Genomic DNA, 15081 nt, shown 5'->3' with positions numbered 1-15081 from the left:
GGAAATCCGGGGACTGCGCCTACCTGATGAGCCCCAAAAAGGGCGAAACCGGTCGTGGGCTGTCGACAGATTTTCCACTACCTTGTGAATAGTACATTGCAAAAACAGGCAGTTTGTTCACACTACATTCAGCAGGCAAACAGCGGAACTCAATATGATCGGCTCATTGAATGAATGAGGTGAACTCTACATCCTTCCTATGATTAAATTTACTAGTTCCACTGAGCCTTTGTGTTGAAAAAGCCCGTGTCATCAGCAGTTTAGAATGAGCTGCTGAAAAAGACAGAAGAGCGGACCGACACAGTGGAAGGCAGTAGACGGATGGGAACAATTATCCGGTCAGCAACTGGTGGGTCCTGTACAACCGAACATGTCTGGGAAATTTATGCAATCCTACTAACAGTCAGACCTTGGTGAGGTGACTGGTAGGTAGACTGGTAAGTTGAATTGCGTCCATGGGAATCGGTCCGGCCACTCATGGACAAATCATAAAATATTGGACAGTACATTGAACTCCCTCCTGTGGTGCGCAACGTTGTACGCAAGTATCATTAGTCGAGGCCACGGTGAACCAGGCAACTCTGACGCTAAGGGTTCCAAAGGTCCAACCCTGTAGAAAGTCCAGTGGGAAACACTCGTCAACTTAGCTTTCATTTTATAGGTAAACTATCTCTGAACCAAGGTGTGCACACGCGGGTCAACTTAGTTGCATACCATGCGGAACATGACACCATCGTATGCTTGCTTCATCCGGCTGTTAGATGAACAGAAACAGGTTCAGCGTGAAGGTAAATGTTGACGAAACTCAGTGACCGCGCCTACCTGACGAGCCCCAAGAAGGGCGAAACCGCTCGTGGGCTGTCGACGAATTTTCAGCAACCTTGTGAGTAGTTTCCCTTATGAAGAAGCAGAGCATCCTTAGACTGAACAAGTTGCATCCAGGACTAAAGTGCACCAAATCTGGTGCCATACTATGTTTACGTGGACTGAAACTTGTCCGCAAAACCATTCAATCGCCTTCCAATGGACAAGATCCCTAAGATCCATTTGAACCGAGTGTAAAAACCAACAAATGTCCGATTACCAGGGGCTTACCTGGGGTAAGCCTAGTTTAATTCATCAGGCCACTACCAATGCAAAACTATTCATTCAAGTAGAAACCGTTGAATAGTTTGACTGTATTTATTAGTCAGTTTGTGTAGCATGCACCACGTTACACCTCTGTGGCATGGCTTGATTTGTGACGAATGCCGGTACAGAGAAGAATTTGAATGCCCGTCACACCACACCCTGGACACTGCAGCGGTTCAACTAGTAACGCCACAGTGCACTAAACACAATCATCCAAGCTGCATCAGCTGATAGAAGGTCGTAAATTGTCGCTCTGGCCCACAAACAGCGTGCAGCAGAGGCTTGGATCATAAAAATGCATATTTTCATGTTATCCTTACCAGGACCATGTTTTTTCACTCATTGATCCAAAGCCGAAGCATGTTTTCAACTACAGCATGGTTAACGTTAGCTGGTCGAGCACCACTTCAATATCCAGGTCATGTCCATGCTTCATTCGCTCCGATGAACAATCAGACTGTTAAAGCCACCAAACCGATGTGTGCGGATGTCCAGACCGGCGTTCTCTTGGTCGTTGGCAAGCAACAGGCCGGTCAACCACCGTATTTTCTAGCCAGTACACGTGCTGAGCTCAATAAAACTGTGCCAGCAAAGAGTGAACGATACAAAGCAGATGGCTGAAATCTTCCCCGTTCAGTCTTCTGGCCCTTTTTGGTCACTCCATTACGACAAAACGTACTGCGTTTGATCCCGAGAGAAACCTCTACAAAAGATGCAAACGTCCGGGAGAGCCTATAAAAGCGTCTCCTCACAATCATGGCCCTGCAGATGGCCGACCCCTAAAGGGGGCCAGATAGTTCCTTTCCTCGTGTTGTCCCTTTTTGGAGGGTTATTGCTCTCGGTAAAACGAGTAGGTTACCTCAGTCCCATAAATACTAAATTCTCTATTTTAGCTGACTGATTAGGCGTTATTCACCTCCACGACTATCTGCACCACATCAGTGTCCTTGTTCGTTTCCCGCGGATGGCAGTACATTTGGCCCGGATATGAGCCCCGGGTTCATGAGCACTCGAAGCGGTTGTGAATGTCGGATCGGTTTAACTTCATAGTAAAACTAGTCAAACTGGCCACTGGTCAGGAGATATTCCATCTGTTCGCTGAACCTGAGAGTTGGTTTGGAAACATTCCACCATGATACACTACAAACTTACCAACGACAAAGGTGCTGAAGTTACCTGAGTAGAGAACACAACTGAACGACAACGTCGAAAGTGACCTAACTTAAAGATGGCCACAATAAAAACTTCGCACCGTCACTAAGTTAAAACGCAGCTACGCAAAGCACACCTGAGAGAACGTAAACCGAGGTACCGTTTGAGCCGATTAGTTTGTACAAAAGGTTTCACAGTGACAGGAGAAAAAAAGCACAGATAAATGGGAGCCAAGAACACTATAAACATCGACGGTGCTCAGTTCACACATGCAAGTTTTAGGTCAGCATTTCTCACAAGAATATGACGGATCACAATAGCTCCTTATTTGGTACAGCTGGTGGTTATCTCTCAAGAAACGAGGTTTTCGTTTTTCTTACCGCTGTTCTCATGGACATTCTCACTTACAAGCAATGAGCCTGTCCGGTAATGCCCAGAGATAGCTGCGCTACGGTTGTCTTGGGCCGCATGCCACTACTAACATGACTGAGTTTCTACTTTTCAAATCGTTCTCCAGGGGCAAACCTATTTTGCCGTGTTCGCAAGCATGCAAAGTGCGTTCCCAGCCACCTCCTCAAGCATGAATTCGTTATGTGCACGTATGCTACACTGTGGTAAGCTGACTCCCCTGACCAACCTCAGGATCCCCCGAGGCACTGGGGTTGTTGTCTGGCGGTATGCACGGCGGCCACTAGTCCGCAACTAAGAGTTATTTTCAACGTCACTAATTCATGTGTGCCCCATCGGTTCATGGTGGCCCCGATGCAACAACGTATAATACCTGACGGATTAGTTATATCTTGCCCTCCCAAAGTGCCCTCCCTTGGATGTGGGGTGGATATGCCAGAGTATTTGACTGTCCACTAGTCGTTGTAACTCGCTGAAACGCTAAGCTTGAACCGTCGGCCCTTATTCATACTCCGATACCATTGTTGCCGGCTATTATCCAAACAGCAATGAAGTCTAACGAAATCTATAGTCAGTATGATGGAGTCCGCGACTAGTAGATGGACTGCTTCCATATGCAAGATGCGTGTCTAAAACTAAGTAAAAATACGTGCACACCTCTTGAGAAAGCACCGTACCTTGCTCTCATTCGATGGCCCAAAGTAGTCCACATTTACATAAATGAAATGGCGCATACTGTCGCTGATTCCAGCCACCAACTGGCTGGCCGCACGCATATCGATAGGATTCTCCATACCACAGAGTCTTCTCTAATAATTCAAGTCTCCTTTCTTATTGCTCAAGTGTGAGCGACGCTCTCATGTGGCTTTTTCGCTCTTTGTGTTCTCAAATATTTGAATCTGTGGAATAGTATTCACTAGTGGCGTTTGGACCCCATAAAACCCACGTAGCCATTTGATCAATTCCGCTTGCTATCTGGAATTTTTGTCTCAGGCTAAAACCAAAAGCATGCTTGGCTACTTTCTCACACACTCGCAACTCCAGTGCATCGGACACAGATATAATGGACTGGTGCCTTGTTCACCGCCACTCCAGACTAAAAAGCGTCCTCTGTTCATAGGCCATCGGATATAGAAAACTATGTATTTGAGTGTCTAGAGAGCGAGTGGTACATTCAACAGCCGTTGAGTTGGGCGCTAAGAATCCCATGGATGCTACTGACTCAACCCAAGCAGCCTTCAGAGTATGACGTCTAAGTTGCAATACATAATGACCGGAATAGTCTCACCCACAGAATTGATGCTTTAGAATGCTTCTACAAAAATGCATTAAAATTGAGACAACTTTATCTGACGTAAGTTTGGAGTGCATATTTCAGGCTTGGTAACCTGGAGTGAACTGCGTTGGACTTACTTTAGGGGGGCACTGCTACACCGTCCCAAATAACTTCATTAGGACGTTTTGGAAAGTGTGGATTTCTTCAAGTAATACCGTAATGGAAGAAGATACTGAGGGGTAATGTGTATCAGTTGCTAGAAGACATAAGCCGTGGGTTACAGAAGGCTGTCTTTTTTCAGGATATCCTGTAATGATCATGGTTCCAAACGAGGAGGTAGGCTGTCAAGAGGTCAAACATGAACGGAACTATTTCCCAAAAGTCCAGGGCGAATAGAATCTCACCGGGGGAATCTCAGTTGAACGAGTGAAATGGCACAAGGAAAGCGTGTTTTTCACTGTGTTGCTTGAGAGCTTTCCCACTCGTTAGGGTCCACTGGCACAACTTACTTATTTTACGTCAATTCAATCCGACAAAGGAACTCATGCAGAAGCGCTTCGACTTTTTTTCTGTTTTTCGTCCTCCATATTGGTCATATCCGTTGTTTCTGGTCTTTTGAGAGGACATCTCAATGCGTTCTCCCTCGTGTTAGCTGTAAAGATGAATGAGACAAAAGTACCGGTCGGAGCGATTACCTCAAAGCTAAAGAATGAGCGCACTTCCGAGCAGAGTGTGTATCCGGTCGGTTTCGAGGTTGTGCTATTCTGGTAGATGTGGAGGTGTCCAAGGGTAGCCAACGAGAGCATCAGTCAAGCGGAATTTACGTGCAAGTAAATGTGGAGTTCGACAGAAGGCCATCAGCACTTGGATGATTACAGAAAAGCAAAGTTAACTGCAAGAGGGCTGGAATGGGCCTGAATGGACGGGTCAGTGAGTTTTCTGAACTGTCGTAAAAATTCGAAGACTATGCATTCTGACAGATAACAAGCCTCGACCTCGTGTGCCGTTGGAATGGCTGCGATCACTATATCGCTACTAACTTGGAAAACACCAGGTGAACATTTTTTGAAGTTGCTGAAAATGACCAAGAGTAAGGAACTAAATCAGCAAATGCCCCAAAAGTGACCACATTCGTTACCCGGAAGAGTGAAAAAAGTGACTACACTGTCCGATAATGATAGTAAAATTGCGCGGATAAGAGCAGAGTCACTGCCTAGGTCTTTGAGCACGTATGGGGGACTTACAAACAGGGAGGGAAATTAGATCAACGAAAATATTAGGCCTTCTGAGGACGTTTAGTTTTTCTATGTACACTAGTAACCACCTTGCCTGGACGCTTCTTTTACGATAACTCATGTATCCATTAAAAAAACCTGCAGGTATTGAATTACCACATCTGCAAGATTAGTCTAATCCAGATAGTTGTAAGAGATATGACGCTCTACATAATGCTCGAATAATACATAATAATACATAATGCTAGAATCTATCTATCACAAATACTGGGTTTTTGTTCTTCGGTTGACACAAGAAAGGACGTTTTTCTGGGCTCTGATGCTAGACTGTTCAAATCTCAACCACAAAGAAGAAGAGACCTCCGAAAAGCACCGGAGCATACTAGATGGCTCATCGATTAGGACACGAAGCTACTGAGTGTGCGAGTCGACTGCACATGCGTAATCCTGGGCCACCTAACAGTAGCTCATCTCCCTTGCTTTCTTCGCACCGTGTGGTAGCTATCTTCCGATAAGGTTCCAAAGTTTAACGATCATTTGCTACTGCATCATATTCCCTTGGGGAGTCCGCGACAGCGTTTTTCGTCAAACACATTTTAACGTACACCCTCAAGAGCGGCCTAGTAGCCCAATCAGGCCAGGTGACCCGATAAAATAGAATGGATTGTAGGAAGCCTGGAAAACGGTTGCCCACAGTAACCGAATCCTCGGATTACAATAACTTATTCCACTGCGCTGTGTTTTGACCTTAAAAAATTCTTATCTAATCACTGCCGATTCCAGAATCCGCTGTTCATGAAGTCACCAACGAGAATAAGAAGTCACCAGAAATACCGAAGAAGCAATTTTCCATAGTGATGACGTGACAACCACGTCTAATCGAGTTCCTCTCCTCGCTTTCCTCCGCCCAGCGATGAGTAGATGTCACACTCTGGGAAAGGCTGGTTTTTTGAGCAGCGTTTAGAAGTAGGAACGGTTGTGGCTCCAATGAACAATCACATTCCCAGCTGTGTTAAATCAGGATACCGCTGAAACCTTTACCAGAGCACATCTAGTTAGCTCACCCTGTTAGCCTGAGCGAAATGGGCTAGTTTGACTGTGTCAGCTTAGGGGCTGAGGGCATCACATATCACCTTGACCTTCTTGCAACGCACTGTAATGGAATAGGTGAAGTGGGCAGGTCGCGCGGATTAGCAGATGTCTCACTGGGCCAACCACGACAGGATACTGTGTGCTTGTGTGCATGCAATCAGTTCAAGGACTTTGGGACGAAGTTAATTACGTTAGTAGCTATGTTCGCCAACCCACGCACGAAATGAGCCTGATGATTCCGACCAGTGTTTAAGTTGGTCAAATTGATCGCCGGTCGTTTGGACTGATGGGCACGGAATTTTGAAATTTCAAAAGTTGGGAAACATCCTCAGTTTAAAATCTATAACTCATCGCTTGATGTAAGTCATGCTAGTGATTCAAGTCCATCAACTTAATGAGTTCACCTGGAGATGTGTAGCTCTCGAAGAAACGGATTTTTCTGAAGAAGTGCCAATTTCGTCCAGTGGATAAGTCCTAAAACAATGAGGCCACCACTATACTACTCCAGCATGCATGCCATAAAGTTTTCTTGCCCAGACCAACCTACGTTTTTGGATTAGAGCAGTTTCAGTTTGAAACATCAGACCGTTGTTTGCTGTCAATGCTTACCTGAGATTAATTACTGAGGCGGGAAAAAAGTAGCGAGAACGTAGCTTTTCGACGATTAGAGGGCCACGAATCTAACTGCCTCACATTGACCCGGGGGCCGCAACATTTAGTGACGGACTTTCCTATCAATCCCATCATTGGTCACTGTGACAGAGTTGCACTCTAGTTCCTTACCAGCTACTTTATTCCGCGCATGTTCGGTCCATTCCCTAACTCTCTGGGCATCTTTTTTTGAGACACAGCAAGGTCGTACTTCTGAAACGATGTTATTGTCGTTCTTTCGGCATTCAGACATAAAAAGTGAAAAAGGCTAGGTTTTCTTCAGCACTCTGTCATAGTGAAATGTGTTTGTGCGGCTAACTCGTTTCAACTGTTTGATGTCCAGGTCTCTGGCTCGAGGGAACGATAGTTTGAACAGGACTGCGTAACTTCAGCCAGCATGGAATAGCACCGTCAGCTCAGCAACCATTGGGTGGCTGGTTTACAAGGCACGCCTCTCATGCATATTTTCATCCCCCAAAACTATAAGGCAGCATTAATTTGGTCAGAAAAATAACTGTGGTCAAAATAACTGTGGTGCCAAACCAACTAACTTCTTTGGTCAAGTGTCTGCAGAAATTAATGTGGCTTCCGATAACCAGCCGGATCTGCAACCTGAAAAAGTTTATTGGGATGAACACCATCACGCACCGGGCAGCATTTGCACTGTCCTAGGTCAAGGCAAAAGGTATGGTACGGACAATTTCAAACTGAGGGGGACGCGTTGCAGCTCGTCTCACCACGTTTGCCTGGAAAATCAATTTGGGGTCAGGTGGATTGGTTTATCATCAAATTGATCTAGCCAGGTGCCTAGATGCAAAGCCTTTGGAACAGTTGGTATTTATATCTACTGTGAGTGGACGCGGACCATGAAGCTGGAACGGGAGCCGGAAATTAAAACGGTAATGTCTGATTTGGAAGTAGATGTAGTCGAGTCTGAAAATAAACATGCGAAGACGACCCACAATCGATGTGTTTGGTCCTAATTGGGAGAGAGAATGATTTAGGAACGATGCTTCATTGCTCCTAGTGCCAACCAGCGAACCGAGTTGTCGCTCTTCTTAACACCGCCTTCTACTTGGTATGGTCATCCAGTTCGTGCACAATACACCTCTGTGACACGTGGATGTCTGCAACATTAAACGCTCATATACATCCCAGCTTAAGTCAGACATTCAGTGAGAGTACATCCGATGTTCAGTGAATAATTTTCCCCTCGTAGTCTGCTTTTTTGTACTATCTCAAAACACCTTTGCCCGATGCGTGTTCTGGTAAAGATCTTGCCTGAAGTGAAGCTAATGTATCTTGGGTCGTGCATGTTGATCTTTACCCACCTCATTCATGTGGGTCAAGACGCGCTCCGGTTGTAACCGAGAACGCAGTGCCCTTTCATCACTCTCTTGGACAGAACAGAATGACTACAAGATGAATGTTCCACTCAAAAAGGGCTTCCATCCGCCTACTATTCATGGATAAGTTCAAGCACTCATTGCTTACACTCAACTTTGTTAATGAAAGATTTAATCCAGTCTGTAACATCGATATCCTTCTCTCTCGCCGACAGACGGATAGATCATATCAACTCCGTTCGATCCACTCTGCTCGCTTATCTTCCCCGTTGGGACGAGTGATCCCTTGGGTAGATATAAAGCTCCTGATAAATTACTAACCCGTTACACACCTCAGATGACCAAGAGCATGTTAACGACCAAATGGGAGGAGCGGACAAATAGGTGTGTGTGTCCTGTGAGGAAACACCTCCCAAAATAACGGATTCAGTGATTCCAGTTCAATTTAAAAGCTCCCTATTTTAATTCACAAATTGTTCATTGGAGTACAGCTACCCAGGACACACTGAAAATTTCACAGTAATTAAGACTGCCGGTGATATCGGACAATGAGGGTCCTATGGCAACAGCGAAGACCGCTCATGGTAATGACGGAGCTGGATTGTTCTCATTGATGCTACCTCCTTAAGTTTAATTGTTCATGAATGTGAGAGCCACCTTCGGCTTAGGGATGTGGAGTACCAGTAAACGCAACCTTTGCGTAGAATTATTTGGAAATGAAGGAAACGGAGTGATGCTCTCCAAAATAAGACTGCCTACATGATGGAGAGATGTTGACACAGATGAGAACTGATCAAATCGTTTACATTATAAATCATCACACTCAATAGTACCTGTAAGAATGCTTAAGAGATTTGAAGCCCATGCACCAAAAGAACGTTCAGCTCCTTGTAAAACTCACAGCAAAGCAAAAATTGGTTGGATTCGAATGTGAGCGAAAGGCTGTATGAGATAATGCCTGTATTATGCCATTTTTAACGCCTACGACGGCAGGTGACATGAGCTTAGTGAGAAACTAGGAGTTTCGAAAAAGTGACCATCCCACACTCGTTTTCGAATTCAATCAGAGGGCATAAAGTAACTCGCCAAAATTTGCTTAGAACGATATAACCTCTAGTTTCACAGTCGTTCACAGTCTCATTCTACATTTACTCTCTTTGATGGTAACTAGGCTTGGACTGGCTTTCGGCCGGTTTCCCACATATTTTTAGCCGATTCATTGGGTATCCTTACTTAGACATAAACCGAGGCAAGGTCCTTCATTCACCTCTCAAAAACGACAATTTGGGCAGATAGACCAAAACGGGTGCTTCTTGAATATTCCTCTAATGGGAACAAGTTAAGATATTCGACTGTCTATGCTTCACCGGGTTTTCAGTGTGACAAGCCTGAACTCATAGGAAATGCCTACAATGAAATCAACCTACATGAACTCTTAACTATGTTAAAAAAACATACGATTCTGGATAGGCGTGTTCAGGCTGGAAGAGAAAGTCACAGAGAGGGTCACACTACACAAATTTCATATTATGGCGAACTAATATCCACAACGCGGTTCCATATTGACCGAATTTGTTCAGTTTCAGCTGTATCACCGCTGATAAGCCATAATTAGGTTGAGAGACTAGCGAAATACACTCATTTGCAAACAAATTTGGTTTTGTGAGAGACTTAGCTGGATCCCAGCTGAATCTCTCGTTTGTGATGTTTCCAGGCAACTGAATGTGCTGCACCGGGCCGCTTCATTTAGATACGCCATGCGAAAAGCTGTTAAGCCATAATTAGGTTGGGAAAAATTTATTTGGCCTCAAAACACGTACAAAAATACGTTCCGAACGGACCACCCTTCGGTCGAGAGAGACATACCCTTTCAATCCACATAAACACTTTCCAGATAGTGTTCAGCCATAGGTTGACGCCGCATAACAATTGTGAAGAACGATCTTGTTCCCAGATCGATCATATGTGGAAGTAAACCAATGCATGCCCGGTCAAATCCTGTCCTACAGTTGGCCATAATAGTAACGCGGTTGAAAATGGCTGTTCGATAAACAGACCACTGGGTTGACGAAATAAATCAGAACCACCAATTGTCGAAAGAAGGGTTCTAAGCTATCATACAAGTAGCTTACATGTACTGGGATTTAATGGCTCCGAAAGTCGAAAGGAGTAAAAAAAATGCACTGCTTTTCTAGTGCTGGTGCCGATCCGAACTGAAGGTAGGTTTGAATGTGTCTTTCCGTTGTTCAACCAAAGAACCTGCCTAGGCTGTGATAGCTTCTCTTATCTCATTGCATACTGAGAGTTAACAGAACTAATTGCAATTTACACTCGGCTTTGCTTGGCCTGATGAGCAGTTAAGTTAAACATCGAATGACACTTCAATTAGAGTTCGATTCAACAACACTTCATTACTCGGAGTCCATGTGTGCAACATACACCTTGGTGGTACCGCTAGGAACCGGTCACATAAAGGGTCAACAGATTCCGCAATGTATAGGCGCCAGTTAGGCTTAAGTATGAGTTTCGAACAGGTGAGATTCACCCCGGCTTGTCGTTGGAGCAGGTGGGTTAGCTAGACGGACCATCTGGCGGAGATTCACCCCGGCTTGTCGTTGGAGCAGTTGGGTTAGCTAGACGGACCATCTGGCACAAAAAGAGGGTAGCAGTGGCAGGCGACGAATTCATACATGGTCAGTGGAGTCAGGTCTCAATGTAAGCGAACAGGAGGCCAAATGGAATCGGACGAGGGCAGCGGGATGCATGAAAGCCTGCTAATTCACGTCAGAAATCAGTGGGTTAATATCGAATTGACAAATGCGTCTGATTGCTACACACTCCGTAGGTGATCTCATAGATAATCACCAGCCCTGAGGCGAGTATCAGGTCACAGATTCTCCAATACGAATAAAAATCTAAAGGAGTAATTTCCGATTCATGAAGACGCCCATATCACATTAGAAATCCCTACATGGGATGGCTCACCTTTGGGATCATCGCACTCTATATATCTCTTGATCTGCCGTTCCACAGACAGCAGTCGAATACCGCGATCAGACATGATGGCGTTGACAGTGACTAGTCGTACCACTGGGCACATGTTAGTGTCCACAACAGACTGATGTTTTGTAGTCGAAGGATCAGGACAAGACAACTTATATGTACCCGGCTAAGCAAGGAATCGTTTATAAGTCGGTCTGTGGTATACTGACACAAACAAAGTCTGCAAGCGGGAAGACAGGGCTTCTTCCAAGTAAAGTTGCACTCCGCGGCGGCGTTCTAAACTACATCCTCTTCTTCGATACTTCTGGTGCACAGACTGATGGTGTTTCCCAGTACATCAACCAAATGCAAGAGATACCAGCACATCGAAGCATCGTCACACCTGCTCTCGATAGCTTATATAATATATCGGTCAAGCTGAAAGAGTCCTGAAAGTCGTGAACGTCACTTTGGGTCATAATCCTTCAAAATTTGAATTTATACCATAGCGATCGTGTAGGCGGTTTGCCCGAGAGCAACTGACTAGAGCAATAGTGGTAGACCAATTCGTCCCCCTAATAGGAAATAAGAGTAAGTCTCTGATGATGAAGATGGAAACTGTCTCATCATCCACCTCATGAGTCCAGTAGACCCGTGGCAATAGTGGGTACACGAACCGTCGTATGAAGCGGTCATTCAGATCAGAAAGTATACACAGGTATCGCACAATAATTGATATCACATAGTGCTAGCCACTTAATCGGTCAATAAGATCAGAAAGTATACACAGGTATCGCACAAAAATTGACATCACATGGTGCTAACAACTTAGTTGGTCAATAGCATCCAAACTATGCAGTTCTGAAAATTTTACGTGGTCATTTATGTAATACTATGAGAATTGTAAGTAGATTCTTTCATTCGGTCACCAATATTTTTATTTTCAACCACACAATCATGTAGCTCAGAAAGAATTCTCTGTGTCGAAATCCACTGGAGTTTGACGACCTCAGAATTTTTTTCAAAGTCATAGGTCAAACCGATGAAAACGATTCATTCAGACAACGCGTTTACAGCATTTTCAGCTTCCCTAAAATGGTCCCAAAGGAATATTGATAGATTGAAATTTCAAATAGCCATTCTTAGTTCCAACCCACAACTGACTGCATTTTCCATTTCCAAAATCAATTCTCCCCCCTAGGTGCTGGTGGGGTTATCACACTCGAGGTTGCTGGGCCCGCCCTTGTTGTCGGCCGTTCCTGCGAAGAAGTCGTGCAGAAAGCTTCTTCACTGTTTGAACCGGGGTTTGTTCATGTGACCAGCGAACCATCTCTGGCCAGTAGACAAATCGATCTCCTCAACGGACTCTATCGAATGCATCTGGACACACATTGATTTGCACACAAACCAACCCAAGCACACATTCCGATTTTATGCGGTAATTTTCTATCTGGCTGTAATGTTTTTTTTCACTTATCACACCTCTGTGTTCATACGCACAACAAAAGGCCTATCAAATGATTGATGACTACCATGTAAACTAAACAAGCGAAGTATAAAAAAATGCCATCCCATTCGTGTTACCTTCTTCTTTAGATGTCTCCACAGTTTTGATCCTCGATGTTCTGTGTTCAGGGTATACGTCTGAGAGTCGTAAATTCAATTACTATACTGTTTTTCAGGTAGAACCAAAGCACTGGTGAGCCTAGTAAGTGATATCAGGGGAGTAGCGCAGTCGAGCAAAACTGCTTTCCGATGCCGTGGCCTGGGGTTATCAGAGTGGCGGAAAACTTATGCATACTGTCTGTGGAGGTCACCTGAGGTAATCGGCAATCATGGGAAAGACATCATTGTAAGAGGACTCAGAAGATAGATGAGCCGTGCCGCATTTTGGCGGTGATCGCTCCTGTTAATGATCTCTTCTGGAGGATGCAAATGCGCAAAATTCGGCGGTATACGCCGACTTTCAACTAACGGTAGCTACAATTTGGCGATGTTTGACTGTATGGCAGGAATTTGCGTGGATTCGCCTGGCACGCTAGTAGGTGTGTCAACAGATGCTGAAGTTCTGGAATGCTAGATAGTTCAGTCATTAGCTGACGATTGACCAATGCACTGGATACCGGAAGATTCAACATATTCGGCATGTATATAGAGTTCTTGAGGAGCGGATTTTCCGGATGTGTGTGAAAAATATTGTGCTTGCTCATCGGAAACGACTGCCGGTCTGCAAGGTCTGATGTATATCTTGAGCAGGCTATGTAGGTCGCCAATGCACTGGATACCGGAAGATTCAACATATTCGGCATGTATATAGAGTTCTTGAGGAGCGGATTTTCCGGATGTGTGTGAAAAATATTGTGCTTGCTCATCGGAAACGACTGCCGGTCTGCAAGGTCTGATGTATATCTTGGACAGGCTATGTAGGTCGCAATTCTACCGAGATTCAGGAACAGCTCCGGGGGATTAACGCTTGAGACCTTCCAAGTTACCTCGCATCAACGTCTGAGGAATTTAAGAGTAAACTTAAGTATCAGCGCGTCCACAGTTGTGACCATAAAAAATTACACACGTGGAGTTCAGGGATCAGTCATTAACTTACTTTTCAAGAGTGTGATTTTTTCAAATGAAACTACTCATGGGGTTGCTGATATATCCTCTGCAACTCACGACCGGTTATGATCTTCTTAAGGATCACCAAATGGGCGCAGTCCCCAAGTTTCTGTCAGCTTTGTGCTTCAAGAATATCATACAAGAGAGACTCCCTTGGGTATCCCATTAAAGCTAAATTGGTGAGCAAATGGGTATACTTGTGGAGCGATGTGCCCGCGCAGTAATTCTTCCCGATCTGTTAAACGAAGACCAATTTCCGAAGCTGTTTATACATACGGAGGTAGGTGGGACATTTTTTTGGTGTATGGCAAGCAAAAACGTGGATAAACGCCGAATCCCGTCTGTTGGCACCAAAACAAAAAGCGATTGTACTATTGTGAGGAACACACCGACTTTTTCATCATCACCACCATCATCATCATCATAATCATCATCATCGACAGCATGACATCAGTGTTTAACACCGATGCTTCGCTGCCATGCACTGAATTTTGTAGTCTTTTGAAGTGCAAATGCTTTAAATGAGTCTGATAATATAGGCCATGGACAATTCTCGGTCTCCAATCCAATTATCAGAACCAGATAGTTTTCGAATAGTTTCTTATGTATTTTCGGAAATGCACACACTCTTCAACAAAGGCCATCGAACAAATGCTCTTGTGTTACCTAAGCAAAGCTGGGTTTCACCGACTGAACATCCGACATCGAAATAGCCTGGGACTTAGAAAGTGAGATTTTGACAAGAAGACTAGTTGTTTGGATCCATCACTGGTATTTCGATTGCTTTTACTTAGTCTAAGATAGCTTGATACTCTCAACTTTCAGATCAGCAATGCAACAAGCGAACACCACGGTCGAAAGACCTAATTTAGCTTTAAAAAACACTCTCTCGGCTGACTTTTCTGGTCATTTGGTGACTTTATAGTTGCAGTGAACTAATGACTAAATGTACAACTCCGACGTTTGCAAGGAAGATATTTTGCTGACTTTCCAATTCTTTCTCAACGTTCACCTGTGGGTTTCTCCATGTAAGTTTTGAGCAAGGCTTGTAAGCGCAATGAATATCTCCTTTCTCCATGCAGATGTCAGCGTTCAGCTCTTACTGAATGGCCTCAATATTGTCAGTGGTATCGGAAATCTTATCTTTCTACGCTGAGGCATTCCGCTGATTGGTTTTTTCTATGTTACTATCTAG

General features: G+C 44.5%; 1 protein-coding gene across 1 annotated transcript in view; it reads left to right on the top strand.

Annotated features, from left to right (window-relative positions):
- Window positions 1-12847, top strand: part of T265_06860 (hypothetical protein) — a gene marked incomplete at both ends in the record, with an annotated part of 68196 nt that extends 55349 nt beyond the window's left edge. Inside the window, one exon of the mRNA XM_009172242.1 lies at window positions 12475-12847. Within this exon, the coding sequence (XP_009170506.1) occupies window positions 12475-12668 (194 nt within the window). The remainder of the gene's footprint in view (window positions 1-12474) is intronic.
- Window positions 12848-15081: the final 2234 nt, after the last annotated feature.

This window comes from Opisthorchis viverrini, assembly GCF_000715545.1.
Source record: "Opisthorchis viverrini unplaced genomic scaffold opera_v5_148, whole genome shotgun sequence".
In the NCBI taxonomy this organism is placed as follows: Eukaryota; Metazoa; Platyhelminthes; class Trematoda; order Opisthorchiida; family Opisthorchiidae; genus Opisthorchis; species Opisthorchis viverrini.
Note: the sequence above shows the minus strand (reverse complement) of the source record. Positions and strands in the feature narration are given on the sequence as shown.